The sequence below is a fragment of the Microtus pennsylvanicus genome, chromosome 3 (genome assembly GCF_037038515.1).
Source record: "Microtus pennsylvanicus isolate mMicPen1 chromosome 3, mMicPen1.hap1, whole genome shotgun sequence".
NCBI lineage: Eukaryota > Metazoa > Chordata > Mammalia > Rodentia > Cricetidae > Microtus > Microtus pennsylvanicus.
This window is the reverse complement of record NC_134581.1, coordinates 14,636,256-14,655,855: the sequence shown is the minus strand read 5'-3', so window position 1 is coordinate 14,655,855 and position 19,600 is coordinate 14,636,256. Positions and strand designations below refer to the sequence as shown.

The 19,600-nt window shown below is 55.7% G+C and overlaps 1 protein-coding gene and 1 long non-coding RNA gene across 3 annotated transcripts in view; one reads left to right on the top strand and one right to left on the bottom strand.

Annotated features, from left to right (window-relative positions):
* Positions 1-19,600, bottom strand: part of LOC142845543 (uncharacterized) — a 227,149-nt gene that overhangs the window by 138,699 nt on the left and 68,850 nt on the right. The window lies entirely within an intron of this gene.
* The window catches only part of Col7a1 (collagen type VII alpha 1 chain), a 33,370-nt gene continuing 16,892 nt past the window's right edge, over positions 3,123-19,600 (top strand). For both annotated transcript variants that reach the window (XM_075964477.1, XM_075964476.1), the window contains exons 1-55: positions 3,123-3,188; positions 3,292-3,380; positions 3,871-4,051; positions 4,632-4,791; positions 4,878-4,971; positions 5,063-5,224; positions 5,353-5,516; positions 5,590-5,719; positions 5,813-5,929; positions 6,011-6,157; positions 6,244-6,360; positions 6,436-6,585; positions 6,668-6,796; positions 9,225-9,368; positions 9,456-9,581; positions 9,664-9,807; positions 10,372-10,491; positions 10,620-10,763; positions 11,096-11,221; positions 11,313-11,459; positions 11,665-11,787; positions 12,125-12,271; positions 12,477-12,611; positions 12,693-12,839; positions 12,930-13,066; positions 13,348-13,474; positions 13,545-13,691; positions 13,779-13,951; positions 14,062-14,097; positions 14,178-14,204; positions 14,294-14,338; positions 14,409-14,471; positions 14,979-15,050; positions 15,337-15,372; positions 15,488-15,523; positions 15,690-15,755; positions 15,859-15,936; positions 16,314-16,340; positions 16,422-16,475; positions 16,564-16,626; positions 16,700-16,759; positions 16,849-16,884; positions 17,072-17,116; positions 17,187-17,222; positions 17,528-17,572; positions 17,662-17,697; positions 17,811-17,843; positions 18,203-18,235; positions 18,393-18,446; positions 18,525-18,584; positions 18,679-18,714; positions 18,820-18,900; positions 18,995-19,030; positions 19,230-19,274; positions 19,508-19,579. In XM_075964477.1, coding sequence (XP_075820592.1) covers positions 3,293-3,380; positions 3,871-4,051; positions 4,632-4,791; positions 4,878-4,971; positions 5,063-5,224; positions 5,353-5,516; positions 5,590-5,719; positions 5,813-5,929; positions 6,011-6,157; positions 6,244-6,360; positions 6,436-6,585; positions 6,668-6,796; positions 9,225-9,368; positions 9,456-9,581; positions 9,664-9,807; positions 10,372-10,491; positions 10,620-10,763; positions 11,096-11,221; positions 11,313-11,459; positions 11,665-11,787; positions 12,125-12,271; positions 12,477-12,611; positions 12,693-12,839; positions 12,930-13,066; positions 13,348-13,474; positions 13,545-13,691; positions 13,779-13,951; positions 14,062-14,097; positions 14,178-14,204; positions 14,294-14,338; positions 14,409-14,471; positions 14,979-15,050; positions 15,337-15,372; positions 15,488-15,523; positions 15,690-15,755; positions 15,859-15,936; positions 16,314-16,340; positions 16,422-16,475; positions 16,564-16,626; positions 16,700-16,759; positions 16,849-16,884; positions 17,072-17,116; positions 17,187-17,222; positions 17,528-17,572; positions 17,662-17,697; positions 17,811-17,843; positions 18,203-18,235; positions 18,393-18,446; positions 18,525-18,584; positions 18,679-18,714; positions 18,820-18,900; positions 18,995-19,030; positions 19,230-19,274; positions 19,508-19,579 — 5,037 coding nt within the window. In that variant the 5' untranslated portion in view covers positions 3,123-3,188; position 3,292. The remainder of the gene's footprint in view (positions 3,189-3,291; positions 3,381-3,870; positions 4,052-4,631; positions 4,792-4,877; positions 4,972-5,062; positions 5,225-5,352; positions 5,517-5,589; positions 5,720-5,812; positions 5,930-6,010; positions 6,158-6,243; positions 6,361-6,435; positions 6,586-6,667; positions 6,797-9,224; positions 9,369-9,455; positions 9,582-9,663; positions 9,808-10,371; positions 10,492-10,619; positions 10,764-11,095; positions 11,222-11,312; positions 11,460-11,664; positions 11,788-12,124; positions 12,272-12,476; positions 12,612-12,692; positions 12,840-12,929; positions 13,067-13,347; positions 13,475-13,544; positions 13,692-13,778; positions 13,952-14,061; positions 14,098-14,177; positions 14,205-14,293; positions 14,339-14,408; positions 14,472-14,978; positions 15,051-15,336; positions 15,373-15,487; positions 15,524-15,689; positions 15,756-15,858; positions 15,937-16,313; positions 16,341-16,421; positions 16,476-16,563; positions 16,627-16,699; positions 16,760-16,848; positions 16,885-17,071; positions 17,117-17,186; positions 17,223-17,527; positions 17,573-17,661; positions 17,698-17,810; positions 17,844-18,202; positions 18,236-18,392; positions 18,447-18,524; positions 18,585-18,678; positions 18,715-18,819; positions 18,901-18,994; positions 19,031-19,229; positions 19,275-19,507; positions 19,580-19,600) is intronic.

Below are 19,600 nucleotides of genomic sequence, written 5' to 3'. Positions count from 1 at the left end.
CCATCTTGTCCCAGGGGTGGGATGTGGGAGTTACGGAAACTCTAGGCCCTGCCTGTACCCTATTGATGTCCCAGTGTGGAATCTGGGAGCTTACATGGGAAACCCCTCACTGAAGACACTGTACAGAGTCACCCTCTGGGGCCTCTGTTCTCTGCTGGGGTGGACTAGGAGGGGTCACCAGTGTCCCAGAGGAAGCCGCTTCTGAGTGTGTGCTGTGGTTGTGGAGAGAATAGCCTGGGGCACAGTGTTCTGATTTGGTTTCTAACTGCTGTCTGGACAGGCAACGCAGGAATCCTTTGCCTCTGTTTGCTGCTGACTCAAGCTCCAAGAATAGCCCTGAGCTCAGTGGGGCCCAAGCCCCCTCCCTCCTCTAGGACTGTCCTAGGCAAGTCCTGAGCTGTTGGCCTAGTGGTCCCCTCCCCATTTTCTAAAGGCAGCCAGGACCTAACCCTCACCTAATAAAACTCTCAGCTGCTTTATCCCTCTGCTACCCCTTTAAGCTCTGATCAGGAAGAGACTTGGGTTTCTCTTCCTGTACTCCCCCAGGCTTCTCTAAGATTCCTAAGAAGGCCTGTAGGAAAGGTGGAAGGAAAGGGCCTGAACCTTTGAATATGAGCAGGGTTCTGGGGCAGCTTGTTGAGAGGGGCTGTTCCAAAGTCTCCCCAACACACTCTACTGGATGTAGCCAAACAAGCCTTGGCCCGTAGACTGTCCAGTGCCTTTCCCTCAGTTGTCAGGGGACAGGTCATCTTACTGTGTGCCCATCTGGAAGGAAACTTAGCACACAGCTTAGCACACTTGCTGGCTTTGTGTAGATACAGAGCACCCACGTAGGTCCAGGAACAAGTCTGTTCTCATGGAATGAGATTTGATTTCTCTTAAGCGCATGTCTGACCCCAAAGGGTACAGAAGGGCTGGAGCTGCTGGAGTTTCTGACTCCTTGCTTCTGAGCTAGAAGCATGCAGGCAGGTGCCTACAGGGGATCATAAAAATAGCATGGTAAGAGCCGTTAGTGCACGGGATTTGGGCTGCATTTCTGTGGCCACAGGGAGAGGCAGTGAGCTGTGGAAGCATGAGCAAGGCAATGCTCCCAGTAGTCTGGGGAGATGCAGAGGGAAGAGAGGGTCAGAGGACACCCTGTCCAGTTTGCTGAGGATTGTTGAGGTATTGAGGATACAGTGGGATGTGGGTCCTGGTTGGAGACATGGTTCCATCTGGTGAGACATGGCACACCGAGGAAGATGATGTTCAGGGGAGCATGAGAGCGAAGGGTTCACACTCTGGGTTCCACTGCCCTGATGGAAGAGCTGCAGGTAGGTACAGGTCTCCAGGACTGTATCTAAAGCTGCAAGCCTGCTGAGATGCTGCAGCCAGGGGCCTTAGAGGGCCACACCCCTGTTCTTGCTATAGACCTAGTCATCCCCAGCCTTCTGCCTTTCCAGGAGCCTCCTTTGACCCACACTGAGCCTTTAGCTGAGGGAGTGCTTCAATTCTAGTGAGGCTTATCTTGATGCTAATACTCTTTAAGTTGGTCTCCTATTTCCCCTAAAGGCTAGGCCCACATATACATGTATGTCCATACTGTACATGCCATCTTTATCCTGCTACCACCCACCCTTGACTGCCAGAGTAGGCAATGGTCTTAAGGGCAGGGATTTCCTCTATGAGAACATGCCTCTACCGCCCTCATCTGGAACATACCTTTTAGGGTTGGAGACCAAGATGTTGGGGAGTGTTTCTGGGACCTGTAAAGACAACACTGTGTACCGGGATAGTTCTGGGGGCGGGTGTCTTCAGTGACAATCAGAGCTCCAGCCTTCCTGACAACAGGGACATAGGAGTAGATGGTCCCTGTACCCTGAGGTTTGCCCATGCTAGAAAACTCCGCTCTGGCCAGGCCCAGGGGAAACATAACTTCCATTTAACCTAAGGGTCTGAAGGAGCGAGGGTGTAGGGCCAGGCATATTGGAAACACCCAGCAGCAACGGTGAATGAAGATAAACTTATGGGATTGTTCTGAACTATACAGGACTGACTAACAAAGAAACCAGGCCCAAATAGGGGCTAGTTTTCTTAGGCGTGTCTCTCTGTCTTGATGTCACCCACCTCGTAACATAGGTATTAACTGAAGACCTCATTAGGAAAATGAGCTTGACCTGGGCTTTGGAATGACTGTCCACAGGAAAGGACCAAGAGGGGTCAATTAGGAAGGAGAATGTTAGGTACCTTGAGGCGATGAGGAAAGGAAATGGTCACAGGGTGGTCCCAGGCCCATTCAGAGAACTGAGTCAAAAGGCTACCATGGGTTGAAAGAGGGGATTCCTACAAGCCAGGATGAAGGCAGGTTAGATGGTGGGACAGGGCCTGCCAGTGGGAACATGGCATTAGGTGGATTCCGGAGAGCTGAGCTGTCAGCATGGGTGGTCCATCCCTTCACATACGGACAACCCTCCCTGGCTGCAAACACAGCTGGACGGCATCTGTCTAGGACTGGTTCAAGACATAGTGGGGAGTGAAGGGCACTGGGTAGGACAAGCATGAGTAAGCACGACACAGGTTCTCTCTTCCAAAGCAAGGGTGGCTTGCTTAGATCCCCAACACGATTTGGGGTCCCTAAAATAGTCCCGGTGTCTCTCATTTGCTGGGGGCTGCCCTGCCTGTCGCAGAGGCTAGGGTGGGGCACAGGAGGTCCACCAGACAGAAGCATGGCTGATTCACAAGATTTGGGTTTGTCAGGATCTATGGCCTGAGGCTTTGTCTGGGCACCCCCACGGGTTGGGGGTGAGTCAGTTCCAGCTGCAAAGTGTCCCACCATCGGGCTGCTACCCCTATGGTCTGCAGGAACCTGTCCACATTTCAGAAAGCAGCAATGACTTCATTGGTCACTGTCTAAAAAGCAGTCAAGACCTATAACCCTAAGCGAGGTTGGGGTGCTCTCTCAGCGTCTGTCAAAAAAAAAACCTGGATGATTCCAGAAGACATGGGAGAGGGCCTTGCACTTAAGTGCGTCATATCTTACTTAAATCCGGGAGAAGTGGGGTGGGGGAAGAGACCTCTGGGGAGGGGAGTGAGGGCGGGCCGCCTGGTCCCCGCCTGCTGCTCCGCCTCCTGGGATCTGGGACTTTTCTCCTCTGTGCCGGCGGGACTAGGACTGGCAGCGGCTGCGGCGGGAGCAGTCTGACGGGCAGGCAAGATTAGGGCTTTGGGTGGGGGGCACTGGGCTTCCACCCACCAAAGGCTCAGGAGAAGGAACAGAGGTGGGGTTCCTGCCTGACGGTTTCTATCACCCAGGATGAGGCTGCGGCTCCTGGTCGCTGCGCTCTGCGCTGCCGAGGTCCTGGTGGGGGCGCCCGGAGTGTGGGCCCAGCCCAGAGATAGAGGTGGGCACCTTCCGGGATTCTGCACCCTGTCACCCATGCATCTACTCAAACTTTATTCCTGACACCTTCCCACCCAGGTTTCCTCCAAACTCTTCACCGATGCCTCTAACTCTTCCCAGGCTTCCCAAATTCCACTCTGGGCTCCCCAAATTGCCTCCTATCCCGTTGGCACCCAAATTCTAGCTCTCTAGATGCATGCTGAATCCCCTGCCCTTTGCCACCCGGCAACAGTCTGTCCGAAGCTGACTTCAGTCCCAGAACTACACCCTGCTTGCAATCTATCCTCCCCCACGGTGCTTCTGCCCTCCCTTAGACAAGCTCTACTCTGAGCCCCACTGCGGCTTCCTCCAAGGCTAGCAGGCACACGCCTACCGGAGCCCCATTTGCTAGGCAGACGAAGCCTGTTGTCCACTCGGTCCCAGGGGACCGCAGAGCCTAGAGAGGATGGCTGGATTCCTAGGAAAGGTCACGATCTCTCCTCCCGCTTCAGTGACCTGCACGCGACTTTACGCCGCTGACATCGTGTTCTTACTCGATGGCTCTTCATCCATTGGCCGCAGCAACTTCCGCGAAGTGCGAGGATTCCTGGAGGGGCTGGTGCTGCCTTTTTCAGGGGCAGCCAGTGCGCAGGGCGTCCGATTTGCCACGGTGCAGTACAGTGATGACCCACAGTGAGTAGCTGGCTTGGGGCCAAGATCGTAGGTCCCAAGACCCCTTTCCTCAGATAGGAGAGAGTCTAGAAACCAGCTTTGGGGAGTCCAGAAAGGCCCTAGCAGAGACCTCCTCTGGAGAGAGGTAGGGATAACTGGGAAGAGTGTTCCTGTCCTGAAGCACTCCTAAGCCAGTGTCCTGGAGGGGTCAGAGGTAGGGTGAGCTAGACGGGATGATTCTATTTTCTGGTCTGAATAGAGATGCACAGTCCAGTCATGTCTGGGCTTTCTGACCCCTTCAGCTCACCAGAAAGACTTTCTGTCCCGCCAGTGTCCACTGTCCTACCACTGGGCCCTTCCTCCTATAATTGTTTAACCAGATATCCTGTCCCCCCTGAGGCTGGGAACCTTAAGGGTTCACAGTCTGTTGAAGTTCCACAGCACTGCTGGACTGCGCGGCACCTGTGGAGTCTGTTAAGGTGGAAGCTTCCGTGGTAGAGGTCTGGGATCTCAGAACCAAGGGCACTCTCAAGAGCTCTCATCCCAGAGGCCAGGACAGGAAGAGATTCTTGCGTTTTGTTATTCTGTTTCTTCCCCTTAGAACAGAATTTGGTCTGGATGCACTCGGCTCTGGAGGTGATACCGTCCGCGCCATCCGGGAACTCAGCTATAAGGGTGGCAACACACGCACAGGGGCCGCTCTTCGTCACGTTTCTGACCATGTCTTTTTGCCCCATCTAACACGACCTGGCATACCCAAGGTGTTCCCTAAACTTACCGTGCCTCCAAATGGGACTCCAAAATAAATGTTCAAAGCATCCCTTACTGGTCTTGGCATCTATTCTAGGTCTGTATCCTGATCACGGATGGGAAGTCCCAAGACTTAGTGGACCCGGCTGCCCAAAAACTGAAGGGGCAGGGAGTCAAGCTGTTTGCTGTGGGTGAGAACCAAGCTGAGGCGAGAGGTCAGTTGGAGTGGGGACCGTGCAGAGAATGAGGAAGTAACTGAGCCCTGTTTGGGCATCTCTTCAGGAATCAAGAATGCTGACCCCGAGGAGCTGAAGCGGGTTGCCTCACAGCCAACCAGTGACTTCTTCTTCTTTGTCAACGACTTCAGCATCCTGAGGACCCTGTTGCCCCTCATTTCTCGGAGGGTGTGCACGTCTGCTGGTGGTGTGCCTGTGACCCTGCCCCGTAAGTTCCTGCCCATGCTGGGTACCCTGGCCCTGGGCCCCTGTCCTAACCCCAGCCTGGGAGTGCTGACTTAGGTGCTCCTCACCCTCTTTCCTGATGACCTGATGCTGCCCCAACCCCATTTGCAGCTGATGGCACTCCGTCTGGGCCCCGGGACCTGGTGCTGTCTGAGCCAAGTAGTCAATCCTTGCGAGTACAGTGGACAGCGGCTAGTGGCCCCGTGACTGGCTACAAGGTTCAGTACACCCCTCTGACAGGACTGGGACAGCCACTGCCGAGTGAGCGACAGGAGGTAAGGCTTGTCAGCGGTGATGGCTGCTACGGGGCTTGGCCAGCAATATGAGATGACCTCTGGCTCTGGGCAGGTGAACGTCCCAGCTGGTGAGACCAGCATGCGACTACAGGGGCTCCGGCCACTAACTGAATACCAAGTGACTGTGGTCGCCCTCTACGCCAACAGCATCGGGGAGGCCGTGAGTGGAACAGCTCGGACCAGTGAGCAATTCTGTTAACCTCTGACCCCATTCTCCTAACCACCCAGACCCCCAAACCCCTTCCTACTTTTGACCCCGGTGGACCTTCCCTCAGCTGCCGAGGAAGGGCTGGAGTTGAGCATCCAGAACATCACATCCCACAGCCTTCTGGTGGCCTGGAGGAGAGTGCCAGGTGCCACTGGCTACCGTGTGGCATGGCGAGACCTCCGTGGTAAGCGAGAGGTGTGGATTGACAAAGTGATAAAGTCCTGCGCCTGTAACGCCCACTGAACCCTCTGTGGCCCCAATACAGGCGGGGCAACACAGCAGCAGGACCTGAGCCCTGGACAGGGGTCAATGCTTTTATATCACTTGGAGCCTGGCACAGACTATGAGGTGACTGTGAGCGCCCTCTTTGGCCACAGCGTGGGGCCTGCCACTTCTCTGACTGGCCGCACTGGTGAGAAGTCTGGGTCCTTTCTTCAGGTTGGGATGGGCAGGCAGGGCAGGGTGTAGAGGCCATTGATACCCATGTGCCCTGGGCAGACTCCTCGGTTGAGCAGACCCTGCACCCTGTCATCTTGAGCCCCACATCCATCCTCCTTTCCTGGAACTTGGTGCCTGGGGCCCGTGGCTACCGGTTGGAGTGGCATCGTGAAAGTGGTCAGTGCAACTGGATGGCTGGGCAGGCAGGGTTTGGGGCTTGGCTGCAGCTAACATGACCCTGCCATCTTACAGGCTTGGAAGCACCACAGAAAGTGGTCCTGCCCTCTGATGTGACCCGCCACCAGCTGGATGGGTTGCAGCCGGGCACTGAGTATCGCTTCACACTCTACACTCTGTTGGAGGGCCGGGAGGTGGCCACTCCTGCGACCGTCGTTCCTACAGGTGAGGGCTCTGTAGCTTGAAGTGACTGGGAAAATCTAGCAGCTCCAGACTCCAGTCAACCTTACAGTCTCCTCTCTCCCAGGGCCAGAGCAGCCAGCGAGCGAGGTGATGAATTTACGAGCCACAGAACTGCCCGGGCACCGGGTGCGAGTGTCTTGGCACCCAGTCTCCGGTGCCACTGAGTACCGTGTCACTGTCCGCAGTAGCCAAGGTAAGGCAGAAGCAGTCAGAAAAGTCTTCTCATCCTGAAGTCCCAGCCAGCAGCACCCTCACACCCCTTCCTCTGGGTTCTGACAACTTCCGTCATCTCTTTGCCCATCTACATCCTGACAACTGTCATCCCCAGAACTGCCCCAGGGTCTGTCTTTCCTCTCCTCTATCCTGCCTGTCTCGCCAGTTGTCTCTCCCCACTCCACCCACACCCTACCATGGCTCATCCTCCTCCACCACAAGCTCTATGGTCCTCCCTCCTGCTGTCCTTCTCAAGAGGGAGAAGAGGGCCCCCCTGTGGTCATTGTGGCGCAAACTGGACAGATTCTGTCTCAGTCTCTTGATTCTTTGCCTCGAGCGCTCCTTCAGACTCCCATGTGCCCCCCAACCCCTCACATTCCCACTGCCCCCCCACTAAGAGTCCTCTAATCTAATCTCTCGTGTTTTACCCAGCACTCACCTCTGCTGGGTGACAATGTCTATCAGCGGCTGGTCCACTCACCTCTGCTGGGTGACAATGTCTATCAGCGGCTGGTCCACTCACCTCTGCTGGGTGACAATGTCTATCAGCAGCTGGTCCACTCGCCTCTGCTGGGTGACAATGTCTATCAGCGGCTGGTCCACTCGCCTCTGCTGGGTGACAATGTCTATCAGCGGCTGGTCCACTCACCTCTGCTGGGTGACAATGTCTATCAGCAGCTGGTCCACTCGCCTCTGCTGGGTGACAATGTCTATCAGCGGCTGGTCCACTCGCCTCTGCTGGGTGACAATGTCTATCAGCGGCTGGTCCACTCGCCTCTGCTGGGTGACAATGTCTATCAGCGGCTGGTCCACTCGCTGTCACGGACTCTGCCATCCGTGACAATGTCTATCAGCGGCTGGTCCACTCGCCTCTGCTGGGTGACAATGTCTATCAGCGGCTGGTCCACTCGCTGTCACGGACTCTGCCATCCGTGACAATGTCTATCAGCGGCTGGTCCACTCACCTCTGCTGGGTGACAATGTCTATCAGCGGCTAGTCCACTCGCCTCTGCTGGGTGACAATGTCTATCAGCGGCTGGTCCACTCGCCTCTGCTGGGTGACAATGTCTATCAGCGGCTGGTCCACTCGCCTCTGCTGGGTGACAGTGTCTATCAGCGGCTGGTCCACTCGCTGTCACGGACTCTGCCATCCGTGACAATGTCTATCAGCGGCTGGTCCACTCGCCTCTGCTGGGTGACAATGTCTATCAGCGGCTGGTCCACTCGCCTCTGCTGGGTGACAATGTCTATCAGCAGCTGGTCCACTCACCTCTGCTGGGTGACAGTGTCTATCAGCGGCTGGTCCACTCGCCTCTGCTGGGTGACAATGTCTATCAGCGGCTGGTCCACTCGCCTCTGCTGGGTGACAATGTCTATCAGCGGCTGATCCACTCACCTCTGCTGGGTGACAGTGTCTATCAGCGGCTGGTCCACTCACCTCTGCTGGGTGACAGTGTCTATCAGCGGTTGATCCACTCACCTCTGCTGGGTGACAGTGTCTATCAGCGGCTGATCCACTCACCTCTGCTGGGTGACAGTGTCTATCAGCGGCTGATCCACTCACCTCTGCTGGGTGACAATGTCTATCAGCGGCTGGTCCACTCACCTCTGCTGGGTGACAATGTCTATCAGCGGCTGGTCCACTCGCCTCTGCTGGGTGACAGTGTCTATCAGCGGCTGATCCACTCACCTCTGCTGGGTGACAATGTCTATCAGCGGCTGGTCCACTCGCCTCTGCTGGGTGACAATGTCTATCAGCGGCTGATCCACTCACCTCTGCTGGGTGACAATGTCTATCAGCGGCTGGTCCACTCGCCTCTGCTGGGTGACAATGTCTATCAGCGGCTGGTCCACTCACCTCTGCTGGGTGACAGTGTCTATCAGCGGCTGGTCCACTCACCTCTGCTGGGTGACAATGTCTATCAGCGGCTGGTCCACTCACCTCTGCTGGGTGACAATGTCTATCAGCGGCTGGTCCACTCACCTCTGCTGGGTGACAATGTCTATCAGCGGCTGGTCCACTCGCCTCTGCTGGGTGACAATGTCTATCAGCGGCTGGTCCACTCGCCTCTGCTGGGTGACAATGTCTATCAGCGGCTGGTCCACTCGCCTCTGCTGGGTGACAATGTCTATCAGCAGCTGGTCCACTCGCTGTCACGGACTCTCACCATACTACATCCTCTATTTCCCAGTGTCCCCATTCACCGGTGACTCCAGTTGTCCCGTGCTGCCTCCATGACTGGTCCCCTTAACCCTTTCTCTTACTGCTTTCATTTCTCGCTGCCCCTCCCCATCCAATTTTCCAGCTCCCATGAGACCCCTTGTCTTGCATTCCTGCCCATCACCGATTGCTGTTTTATATCCCTGTATGGTACTGACCCCTGCCTGTCCACCCTACCTTCTCTCAGGAGTTGAGCGAACCCTGTTGCTCCCTGGGAGTCAGACGACCTTTGACTTAGATGATGTTCGAGCTGGGATCAGCTACACAGTGCGGGTGTCTGCTCGAATGGGCACTCATGAGGGCGGTGCCAGCACCCTGACCATCCGCAGAGGTGAGCACTTTGGGAGACTTGTAGGGACTGGTGACTGACTTGCTGCTGTCCATATCTTGACCCTTGACCCCTGTTTTTAATCTCCAGATCCAGAAACCCAACTTACTGTTCCAGGACTGCGGGTTGTGGTGTCAGATGCAACAAGAATTAGAGTGGCCTGGGGACCTGTACCTGGGGCCAGTGGATTTCGGATTAGCTGGAGGACAGGCAGCGGTCAGTGCGGAGTGTGTGGATGACTGAGGAGAGAACTAAGAGGACAGCCAGAAACCGGGCCATCATTTCTCTCTGATCCTAGGTCCAGAGTCCAGTCAGACACTGACCCCAGACTCGACTACCACAGACATCCTGGGGCTGCAGCCTGGAACCTCTTATCACGTGGCTGTGTCAGCACTTCGAGGAAGAGAGGAGGGCCCCCCTGTGGTCATTGTGGCTCGAACCGGTCAGAGCCTGACCCAGTTTCTTGGTTCTTCGCCTCCAGTGTCCCTTCAGACTGCCCTTTTCATCACTTACATGCCCGCCGCTTCCACCCTAAGAGAGTCGTTCCTTCAGCTCCCCCTCAGCTCCCACTGTCTTTCTTCTTATTCCTGCTACTCATCCCTCAGAACCCACCACTTCCCCTTCTTCTTCCTCCACCTTCTCCTCCTCTTCCTCCTCCTTCTTTCCCCTCCTCCTCTTCTTTCTCCTCCTTTTCCTTCTCCCTCCTCCTCTTCTCTCCCTCCTCCTCCTTTTCCTTCTCTTTCGCCAGACCAGCTCTCTCTTAAACTTTTACTTTGTTCTTTGCCTGATGCCCTCACTATCTCCTAATGCATCCATAGACTCCGCTGCATCACACCTTGTCTTTCAGATTGCTGCCGCCTGCCTGCTTAGCCTTCCTAGGTGCCTTTTGTCAAAGCTTTACTGCCTTCTTTGTGAGATCTCTGCCTCTTTAAACACTCGTGGAATTAGAATCATCCAATTAGACCTCCTGCCTGCTTTACCAGACTCCCCTTGTCTCCCTCTCCAGACCCACTGAGCCCTGTGAGGAGAGTCCATTTGACTCAGTCTGGCCCCTCATCCATCAGCATTGCCTGGACCGGTGTTCCTGGCGCCACAGGATACAGGGTTTCCTGGCACTCAGGCCGTGGTAGGAGGCAGGGGTTTAAGGGGGGCTGAGAGGCGATTCTGAGAGGAGACGGATGGAGATCTTTTGGGGTCTAAGTGGAGTACGGTTAGTCTGCCAAGTCCTGGTGTTGCCTCTATCCCTGATTCTAGGTCCAGAGAAATCTCAGTTGGTTTCTGGGGAAGCCACGGTGGCTGACATCGATGGGCTGGAGCCAGACACAGAGTACACAGTGCATGTGAGAACCCATGTTGCTGGTGTGGATGGCCCCCCTGCCTCTGTGGTTGTGAGGACTGGTGAGTGACCCTGGCCAGCTCTTCTCTCACCTTGTCGGCTGACCCACCCTGCCGTGTATTTCTGCCCTGCTCTAACTACTACTCCATTGCTGCTCAGTGACTTTCCTGTCCACACTGAACCACCCATGGTGACTGAGTGTCCACCCACGGTGGTGACCTTGGCTGTGCCACACTTCCTACTTTGGAACACTGACCTCCTCACTCTTAAACTTCCCTCCACTGACCCAGCTGCATTAACCTCACCTAGCCTCCATTACCCATGCTCGCCTGGCCACTCCTGCCCCTGCTAGATACCCAGTGACCCCTGACCTTTCCCTTGCCTTTGCCCCTAGCTCCTGAGCCTGTGGGCAGTGTGTCCAAACTGCAAATCCTTAATGCGTCCAGTGATGTTGTACGGGTCACTTGGGTAGGAGTCCCTGGAGCCACAGCCTATAGACTGGCATGGGGACGGAGTGAAGGTACGGCTCCATGACCCCATGCTTGTCCTCCCCGGTTACAGCGCCCTCTCTGGTAACTCCCCTAACTCTTACTCTTCACTGGCCTGGACAGGCGGCCCTATGAGGCACCAGATACTCCCAGGAAACAAAGACTCTGCCGAGATACGGGATCTGGAAGGCGGAGTCAGCTACTCAGTGAGAGTGACGGCACTGGTTGGGGACCGAGAGGGCGCACCAGTTTCTATTGTCGTCACCACACGTAGGAGGATTTGGGGTTTGGATTGGGGCTAGTGTCCAAGGGGTGGAGCTTATGGGGCTGGACGTGTGCCGGAGATTGGAGAAGGGATCAAGGATTTGTAGTTAACCTGTGTAGGCAAAATCTTGGGGGAGGTGGGGAATGTAGTACTTGGGACTGGTGCAGCCTATGGGGCAAAACCTCCCTGACTGTAGTGCTTTCTCTTAAGCGCCTGAAGCTCCAACACCTCTGGAGAGCCTTCAAGTAGTGCAGCGAGGAGCGCATTCTTTGAGGCTGCGCTGGGAGCCGGTACCTGGAGCCCTGGGCTTCCGTCTCCATTGGCAACCTGAGGGTGAGAGGTGCCCTAGTAGGACCAATAGGTTGGGATCAATAGAGGCAGAGGGCCAGTGGGCGGAGTCATCAACGTGGGTGAAAGGAGGGGGGGAGGTCTGCAGGAACAAAAACAGCAGGGGGCCTAATCGACAAGGTGGGCGGGGTTAATCAGGCTTGAGGGGATGCATCTGGTAGGTCAGTGGAGAGGCCAGGGTAAAGATGAGAGAGGAAGGTCCGTCAGGCGGATGGACTTGATCAGCAGTGGTCAGTGTTGTTGGTGGGAGTTGGTGAGGTGGGTGCTTCTGTCACTGTTAATCACCACCCTCCTGCATAGTCCTGGTCCTTACTTGTCTCAGGTGGCCAGGAACAGTCCCTGAACTTGCAACCTGAGTCTAACAGCTACAACCTGGATGGACTGGAGCCAGCCACACTGTACCATGTATGGCTGAGTGTCCTGGGGCAAACGGGAGAAGGGCCCCCTAGGAAGGTGTCTGCACATACTGGTGAGCCTTCCCAGAGTTCTGTGGGCTGTGGTGTGCGCGTCCCCTCATCGATGATGTGGCCTAAGCCCCTCCCCTAAGGCCCTGCTGGAGAATCCACCATGATCTCCCATAATGCCTCACTAAAGCGAACCTGCTTCAGGAGATCCTGCCGCTCTTGTTCTCTGCATCCAGGCTCTGATTCTTTGGTCTCCGATTCCTCTTTCAGAGCCCTCTCGTGTCCTGAGCACTGACCTCCGTGTGGTGGACACCTCTATTGACTCAGTGACTTTGGCCTGGACCCCAGTACCTGAGGCATCCAGCTATATCTTGTCCTGGCGGCCCCTCAGAGGAACTGGCCAGGGTGAGGTGAAGGCCAGAGTTGGGTGTGTAGTGTTTAGGGCTCCATAGAGAAGCTCCTGTTTAACCAAATTTGCTTCTGCAGAAGTGCCCGGGGCTCCACAGACACTGCCAGGGACCTCAAGCTCCCACAGGGTGACAGGCCTAGACCCTGGTGTTTCCTATGTCTTCTCTCTGGTACCTATCCAGAGGGGTACACGAGGTCCTGAGGTCTCTGTCACACAAAAGCCAGGTATGGAATGAACGGTGGGAGAAGCCCGGAGGGGGGGGGCAGGGACCACGACATGGTTAATGATGCTAGCAACTCGGTTTTTTTGTGCAGTGTGTCCCCATGGCCAGGTGGACGCGGTGTTCCTGTTACGTACCACCCGAGACAATGCGCACAATGCAGAGGTTGTCAGGAGGGTCCTGGAGAGGCTGGTGTCTGCACTCGGGCCTCTTGGTCCACAGGCTGCCCAGGTTTGGCTCTAAAGACAGGCAGACTCCACTGTCTCTGTCCCTCCTCTGCAGGTTCCTCACCAGCCAACAACTCCCCATCCCTCTGGGGGTTTAGGTGCTCCTAGCTCCTCCCCAAGCTCCAGACCATCTCACCTGCTGGGTGACCCCCATCCTACCATCGTTACAGACCCTCTAATTAGCAGTTCTGAATTGGTCATACCACCCGTGTCTTTTTCTCCAGACTCTGAGGACCCTGTCCTATTCCTTCACTCCCCCCATGTTCTCTGTCTGTCCCCACCCAGGTTGGCCTGCTGTCCTACAGTCACCGGCCCTCCCCATTGTTCCCCCTGAATAGTTCCCATGATCTTGGCATCATCTTGCAAAAGATCCGAGATATCCCCTATGTGGACCCAAGCGGAAACAACCTAGGTAAGGGCTGCAAACGGCTTCCCCATCAGGAGTTCAATGTCTCAGGCTTCTGACACGCCCTTCTTTGTAGGCACAGCCGTGATCACAGCTCACAGCCACCTCTTGGCACCCAACGCTCCTGGTCGCCGTCAGCGAGTACCAGGGGTGATGGTCCTGTTAGTGGATGAGCCGCTGAGAGGGGATATATTCAGCCCCATTCGTGAGGCCCAGGCTTCTGGTGAGCTGTAAGGCTGATGGCATGGGGCCTTGGGAATAGCGGTGGCCCCAGTGAGGTCGACATGTAGGTTGCTGGATTTCTTCTTAGGGCTCAAGGTGATGATTTTGGGTATGGCGGGCGCTGACCCAGAGCAGCTGCGACGCTTGGCACCAGGCACGGACACCATCCAGAACTTCTTTGCCTTGGATAATGGCCCAAGCTTGGACCGAGCAGTCAGTGATCTGGCAGTAGCCCTGTGTCGGGCAGCTGTGACCATACAGGTTCGGACAAGGCCTCCTGAGAACCGGTGGGGGGGGCAGGGGATGGGACACGACACCTAGGGGCTGTTTTAAGGGAGCTTCCTGGTCTCAAAGAGCCTCTTTGTCCACAGCCACAACCGGAGCCTTGTACTGTGCATTGTCCACAGGTGAGTGCCCAGGGCTGAATGCCTGAAAGGCCACATTTAGGCTGTTTATTCTTACCCTCTGCTGACATGTCTTTTCCTAGGGCCAGAAGGGGGAGCCTGGAGTACCGGTAAGTAACCCTGTATAGGTAAACAGACCAGGAGTCAGTGGGGCTGAGCTGGTTGACAGCACAGGACTCACGTGGGTCACCCTTTTTAGGGACTGCAAGGACAAGCTGGACCTCCAGGTCCCCCCGGTCTCCCGGTGAGTTCCTCTCCACACCTGTCCCTACCCTGACTGGTTTGCAGCCTCCTGACCTGTTCTCCTCATTCAGGGCAGGACTGGTGCTCCTGGCCCACAGGGTCCCCCGGGAAGTACCCAGGCAAAAGGCGAGAGGGTGAGTGTGGCGGTCATCAGCCATCTCCAGGGTACTCCTGCTGGTGCTCTCCGAGGGCATAGAGAAAGAAGGAGGAGGAGTTAGAGCCCCAGGATGAGCTGGGCATGCGCACTTGTAATCCTAGCCCCCAAGAAGCAGGGGTAAGGGGAGCCACAGCATTGGGGCTAACCTAGACTGTACAGCAAGACCCTATCTCAAATAAATAAATACCCACAGATATTCTTAGACGCCTGGGTGAAGATTATAAACCATAGCAAATTAGGCTGAGGTTCTGAAGTGGAGAGAGTAAAGGCTTTGAGATCCCCGAGAGGCTGAGCCTCTGCCTCTTCACTGCCTGGGATTAGCGCCCTTCAGTTTGGTAATGCCGCTTCTCCCAGACTGCTCACCTCTGGTAACACTTAGGATCCTGGAGGTTAGAGCCGCTGGCGACAGAATGGGGCTCTTGATGTAAATTAGGACAGGGTGGAGATTCTTTCCCTGCTCTGACCTCCTTGCCTCCTTGCCTAGGGCTTTCCTGGCCCAGAAGGGCCTCCAGGCAGTCCTGGCCTCACTGGTGTTCCTGGGTCTCCTGGTGTTAAGGTGAGTCAACCTTGCCTTTGCTGGTCACAGGGGGACAATTCCTTGAACAGGTGCTATGAGTTTTTGTTTTGTTGTTGTTTTTGTTTTTTGGTTTTGGCTTTGTTTTTTTGAGACAGGGTTTCTCTGTAGCTTTGAAGTCTGTCCTGGAACTTGCTCTGTAGAGCAGGTTGGCCTCGAACTCACAGAGATCCGCCTGCCTCTGCCTCCCGAGCGCTGGGGTTAAAGGCACCATGGCCTGACTGGGTGCTTTGGTTTTGACTGTTCTGCCTTTGACCTCCATTTACAGGGCTCTCCTGGGTGGCCTGGCCCTCCTGGGGAACCGGTAAGTGCTCTCTGCTTTTCCAGTGCCTTCTGGGGGCTGGGGTTAGTCATGGCTCATGAGAGCTACCCTGAGACTCATCTGAATTTACTACCCCTCTCCTCTGCTTTGTCCTCAGGGAGAGCGAGGGCCTCGAGGCCCAAAGGGAGAGCCGGTAGGTTAAAGGGAAAGGGAGAGGGGGCCAGGATATTCCCTGGAGGAGCAGGGGTACCCCAGGCTAGACCCTAAACAAGGCCTAAAGCCTGCTAAGGAAGAACTGGGATACCTCTAGGAGCTTATTCTATCTTCCCTACCCTGAGAAGTGCTCTCTGCCCACACAGGGGGAGCCTGGGCAAGTCACTGGAGGTGAAGGACTTCCTGGAAAGAAAGGGGACCCTGGACCTTCCGTAAGTCCCAAGATATGTGATGGCAAGAGATACGGGAGAGGGAGAAGACCCAATGGAGGGGGCAGTGAGGTCTAAACACTTTATGTATTGTTTCCTTTATCAGGGACCCCCTGGACCTCGTGGCTCTTTGGGACAACCAGGACCCCGTGGTCCCCCAGGACTTCCAGGAACATCAGTGAAGGTGACACCATGATCCCCTATTAGTTTTATGAACGCTGTGTGATTCAGAGACTTGGTGACCCCGCTGGAGTCCATACAACCCTTACTACTCTGGCCTTTAACTCCCACTCCTCAGTTCCCCATTATTCTTTGGGGGGTGGGGGTGTTGAGACAGGATTGCTCTATGTAACTTGGGCTAGCATGGAACTTACTATGCAGACCCAGGCTGGCCTTGAACACACAGAGATCTGCCTGCCTCCCATGTGCTGGGATTAAAGGCCTGTGCCACCACACCCAGCTCCCATTATTTCTGTAATAAAGTTTGACCCAATAACTCTCCTTGTATCTTGGGGAGGAAGGGTATGATCCATAGTCATGGGGTCATGATCTGTCTTCCAGGGTGACAAAGGTGATCGTGGGGAACGGGTAAGTAAGGGACCAGGTGTCCCGGGGATGGCTTGGAGTCCAAGTCTCATGGCCATTTCCTGACACATTGTCCTTCTCCAGGGTCCCCCAGGACCAGGTATTGGTGGCACTGGACAAGGCGAGCCTGGACTTCCGGTGAGAAGGCTATGGGCTTCTGCTGGGGCAGTGGTTGAGTGCTGGGCTTCCTAGTTTTGGGCTTATATGTTTGTTTACTTCCTTCTAGGGTCTTCCTGGAAGCCCTGGACCCCAAGGCCCGGCTGGCCGCACTGGAGAGAAGGGAGAGAAGGTAGGAACCCGACCTCTTGTGGCCCATAGGCAGGGCCTCCCCTGGGTCTTCATGTCATTTTTTTCTCCTTCAGGGTGACTGTGAGGATGGATCCCCAGGCCTTCCAGGACAACCTGGGGCCCCAGGTGAACCGGTGAGTTAGCTCTAGTTTCTGCCTCCAATCGTCAGCTCCCATTTCACCCGTATGCTCTAACCCAAATCTCTGAACTCTCCATCATCCAGGGCCTACGGGGAGCTCCTGGAGTTACTGGGCCCAAAGTAAGTCCCAGCTGTGGCAGGGAGTGGTGTGTGCAGATGTAAGGTGTAGTCTGGACCCTCCCACAGTGTTGCGGAGGCTGGAAGGTTATGGGCCTAGAGAGAGCAGAGGCTTTGGTAGTTTTAGTAGCTGGAGGTCGATACACTTTATTTGGTGTTCTCTGAAAGCCCCTCTCTTCTTTTTCCTTAGGGTGACCGGGGACAGACAGGGACCCCGGGGGAACCTGGAGAAAAGGTACGTGCAACCTGGGGGGCTTGGGAGGATCCGAGGCCATTCTCAGCTCTAACCTCTTCTGTTCCGTCAGGGTGAACGGGGACCACCTGGTGCAGTGGGACCCCAGGTAAGCCCTTTGACCTTAGCCAGTGCTGACTGACTTGTGGATTCTATGTTCCCTCTTCGTTCTAATTTCCTGCTCTTGATCCGTTCTACCCCCTCCCTTCTACTCATCAGCCCAAGACACCCAATCCTTAGGGATACAGTGCTCAGCCTCAGGGATTGAGCTTTCAATTTTCTGACTTGGGTAAACTGCCCTTGGCTTTCACTGCTTTCTGTCTCTTGCCAAGTTTGACTCCCGCCCTGCCCAACCCCAGTCTCCTGAGACCCCTTTCTAACCCACCCCCACCCACCTCTGTTCTTCTTCCCCAGGGACTCCCCGGGGTTGCTGGACATCCTGGAGTGGAGGGTCCTGAGGTGAGTCTGTGACTTTGGCAGGGGATCAGGAATGGGACTTTCCTGTGTCCCTCTCTCCCTGTTCAGACTCACAATTTCTCCATGTACAGGGGCCACCAGGACCTGCTGGCCGCAGAGGAGAAAAGGTAACTTATGGGTTGGATGTCACACTTCCTGGCAGCAGGGATGTGGCAGATGGGACACTTGGACTTTGGGTTCCTAGGTGGCCTTTTGACCTGTTTCTGTCCTCTCTCTGTAGGGGGAGCCTGGTCGCCCCGGGGACCCTGCAGTGGTAAGTGAGGGACAGACGGGGTCCTGAGGCCAGCAAAGTCCTGGAGCAGTGGCATAGGAACTACTGCTCAGGGCTGGGGCTGCACAACCTCAACCCCGGGTAGCTCAGCTTGGTGATTCCCCTTGCGCGGTAATCTTCAGACCTCCAGCTGTGCCCCTGTGCCCCATAACCATTCTGCGGTCATGGACATATGTCAGTCCCTTGTGTGTGGCCCTTACCTTGTTCTTGCTAGTGAGCCTGTGACCTACAGGCAGAGACTGAGCCTGTGACATCTAGCTTCATTTATCTCCGTCCCCATGGAGCCTGATCCTATGAATCCCTAGAGAAGGCTGAGCTGTATCTGTCCTGTTTGTTTTCAGGGTCCTGATGGTGCTGGAGTCAAAGGAGAAAAGGTATGTCTGGGGGTTGTTAAAGGGTGAGGTCAAGGTCACAGGGTCACAGGGTCTATCTTGGGTGCTACCTAGAAATCACAAGGCTTGCAGCATGATTGCTGGGTTGTGACAATACCTGGAGCCTGGTACTAATGCTGACACTCCTTGTCACCTTTAGGGAGATGCTGGACTCCCTGGACCCAGAGGAGCTTCTGGAACCAAAGGGGAACAAGTGAGTGAGGCCAGAGGGTTTGTGGGTAGGCACAGCTGGAGGCTACCCTCTCCTGAATTCTGCTAATCCCATCTACAGGGCCCACCTGGATTGGCTCTTCCTGGAGACCCTGGGCCCAAAGGAGACCCAGGAGTCCGGGTGAATAAATGGGGGGAAGGCGTGTAACAGAAGGTGGAGGGAAAGGTACCTCAAACTCTGGCTAAGTCCCGTTACCCTTCCTGCTCTCTCTCAGGGTCCCATTGGCCTCACTGGCAGAGCAGGACCCACAGTGAGTATCTACAACCTCTACAACCCAGAGTTTCTGGAGTTCCCTCCTCTCAAAGGCTGCCTGGTCTCTGAGTTCTTCATCACCTCTTTCTTGTCTCCCTGGCAGGGCGACTCGGGGCCTCCTGGAGAGAAGGGAGATCCCGGGCGACCTGGCCCCCCAGGACCTGTCGGCCCCCGAGGAAGAGATGTGAGAGGCTGGAGTTAGTGGGGGGGTGGAGAATAGGGAGAATGGGTGCTTGTATCACTGGGGTCTTGGTACCAAGCTGACTCATGTCTCTCAGGGTGAAGCTGGAGAGAAAGGCGACGAGGGCACCCCGGTGAGACTCCTCCCCACTGTGGCTTTTGATCCTTTACCCTTGAACCATGACCCCAAGGATGGTTGGGGCCCTAAGAGGTCATCTTGTCCATCCCCATCTCCCCCTGTCCAGTCAGTGTCCAGGCCATCTCTGTCTCCGCTGACTGAGTCAGTTAGATCCTAACCCAGCTGCACAGAGTGACTTTTCTCTCCATCACTAGGGGGACCCAGGTTTGCCTGGAAAAGCCGGCGAGCGTGGCCCTCGGGTGAGTGTTGGTTGGGAGAAATGAGGGGTTGAGCAAAAAGGAGGAAGACACTTAGACCAGAAGGTGGTAGGAGGCTCTGGGAGGGATGGGAGGGGAGAGGGGAATCTACAGGGAGGTGTGGGGTGATGGGAAACTCTGTCATGGACTTTGGGGTGATGTGGAATATAGGCAGTGCCGCTCATGGGAAAATCTGCAGATGCCAGAGTCCATCTCAAACCAGTTGTTCTTCTTAGGGCGCCCCTGGGGCCCGGGGGCCTGTGGGTGAGAAAGGCGAGCAGGGAGACCCTGGAGAAGACGGACGGAATGTGAGTCACAGCCTCTGGCCC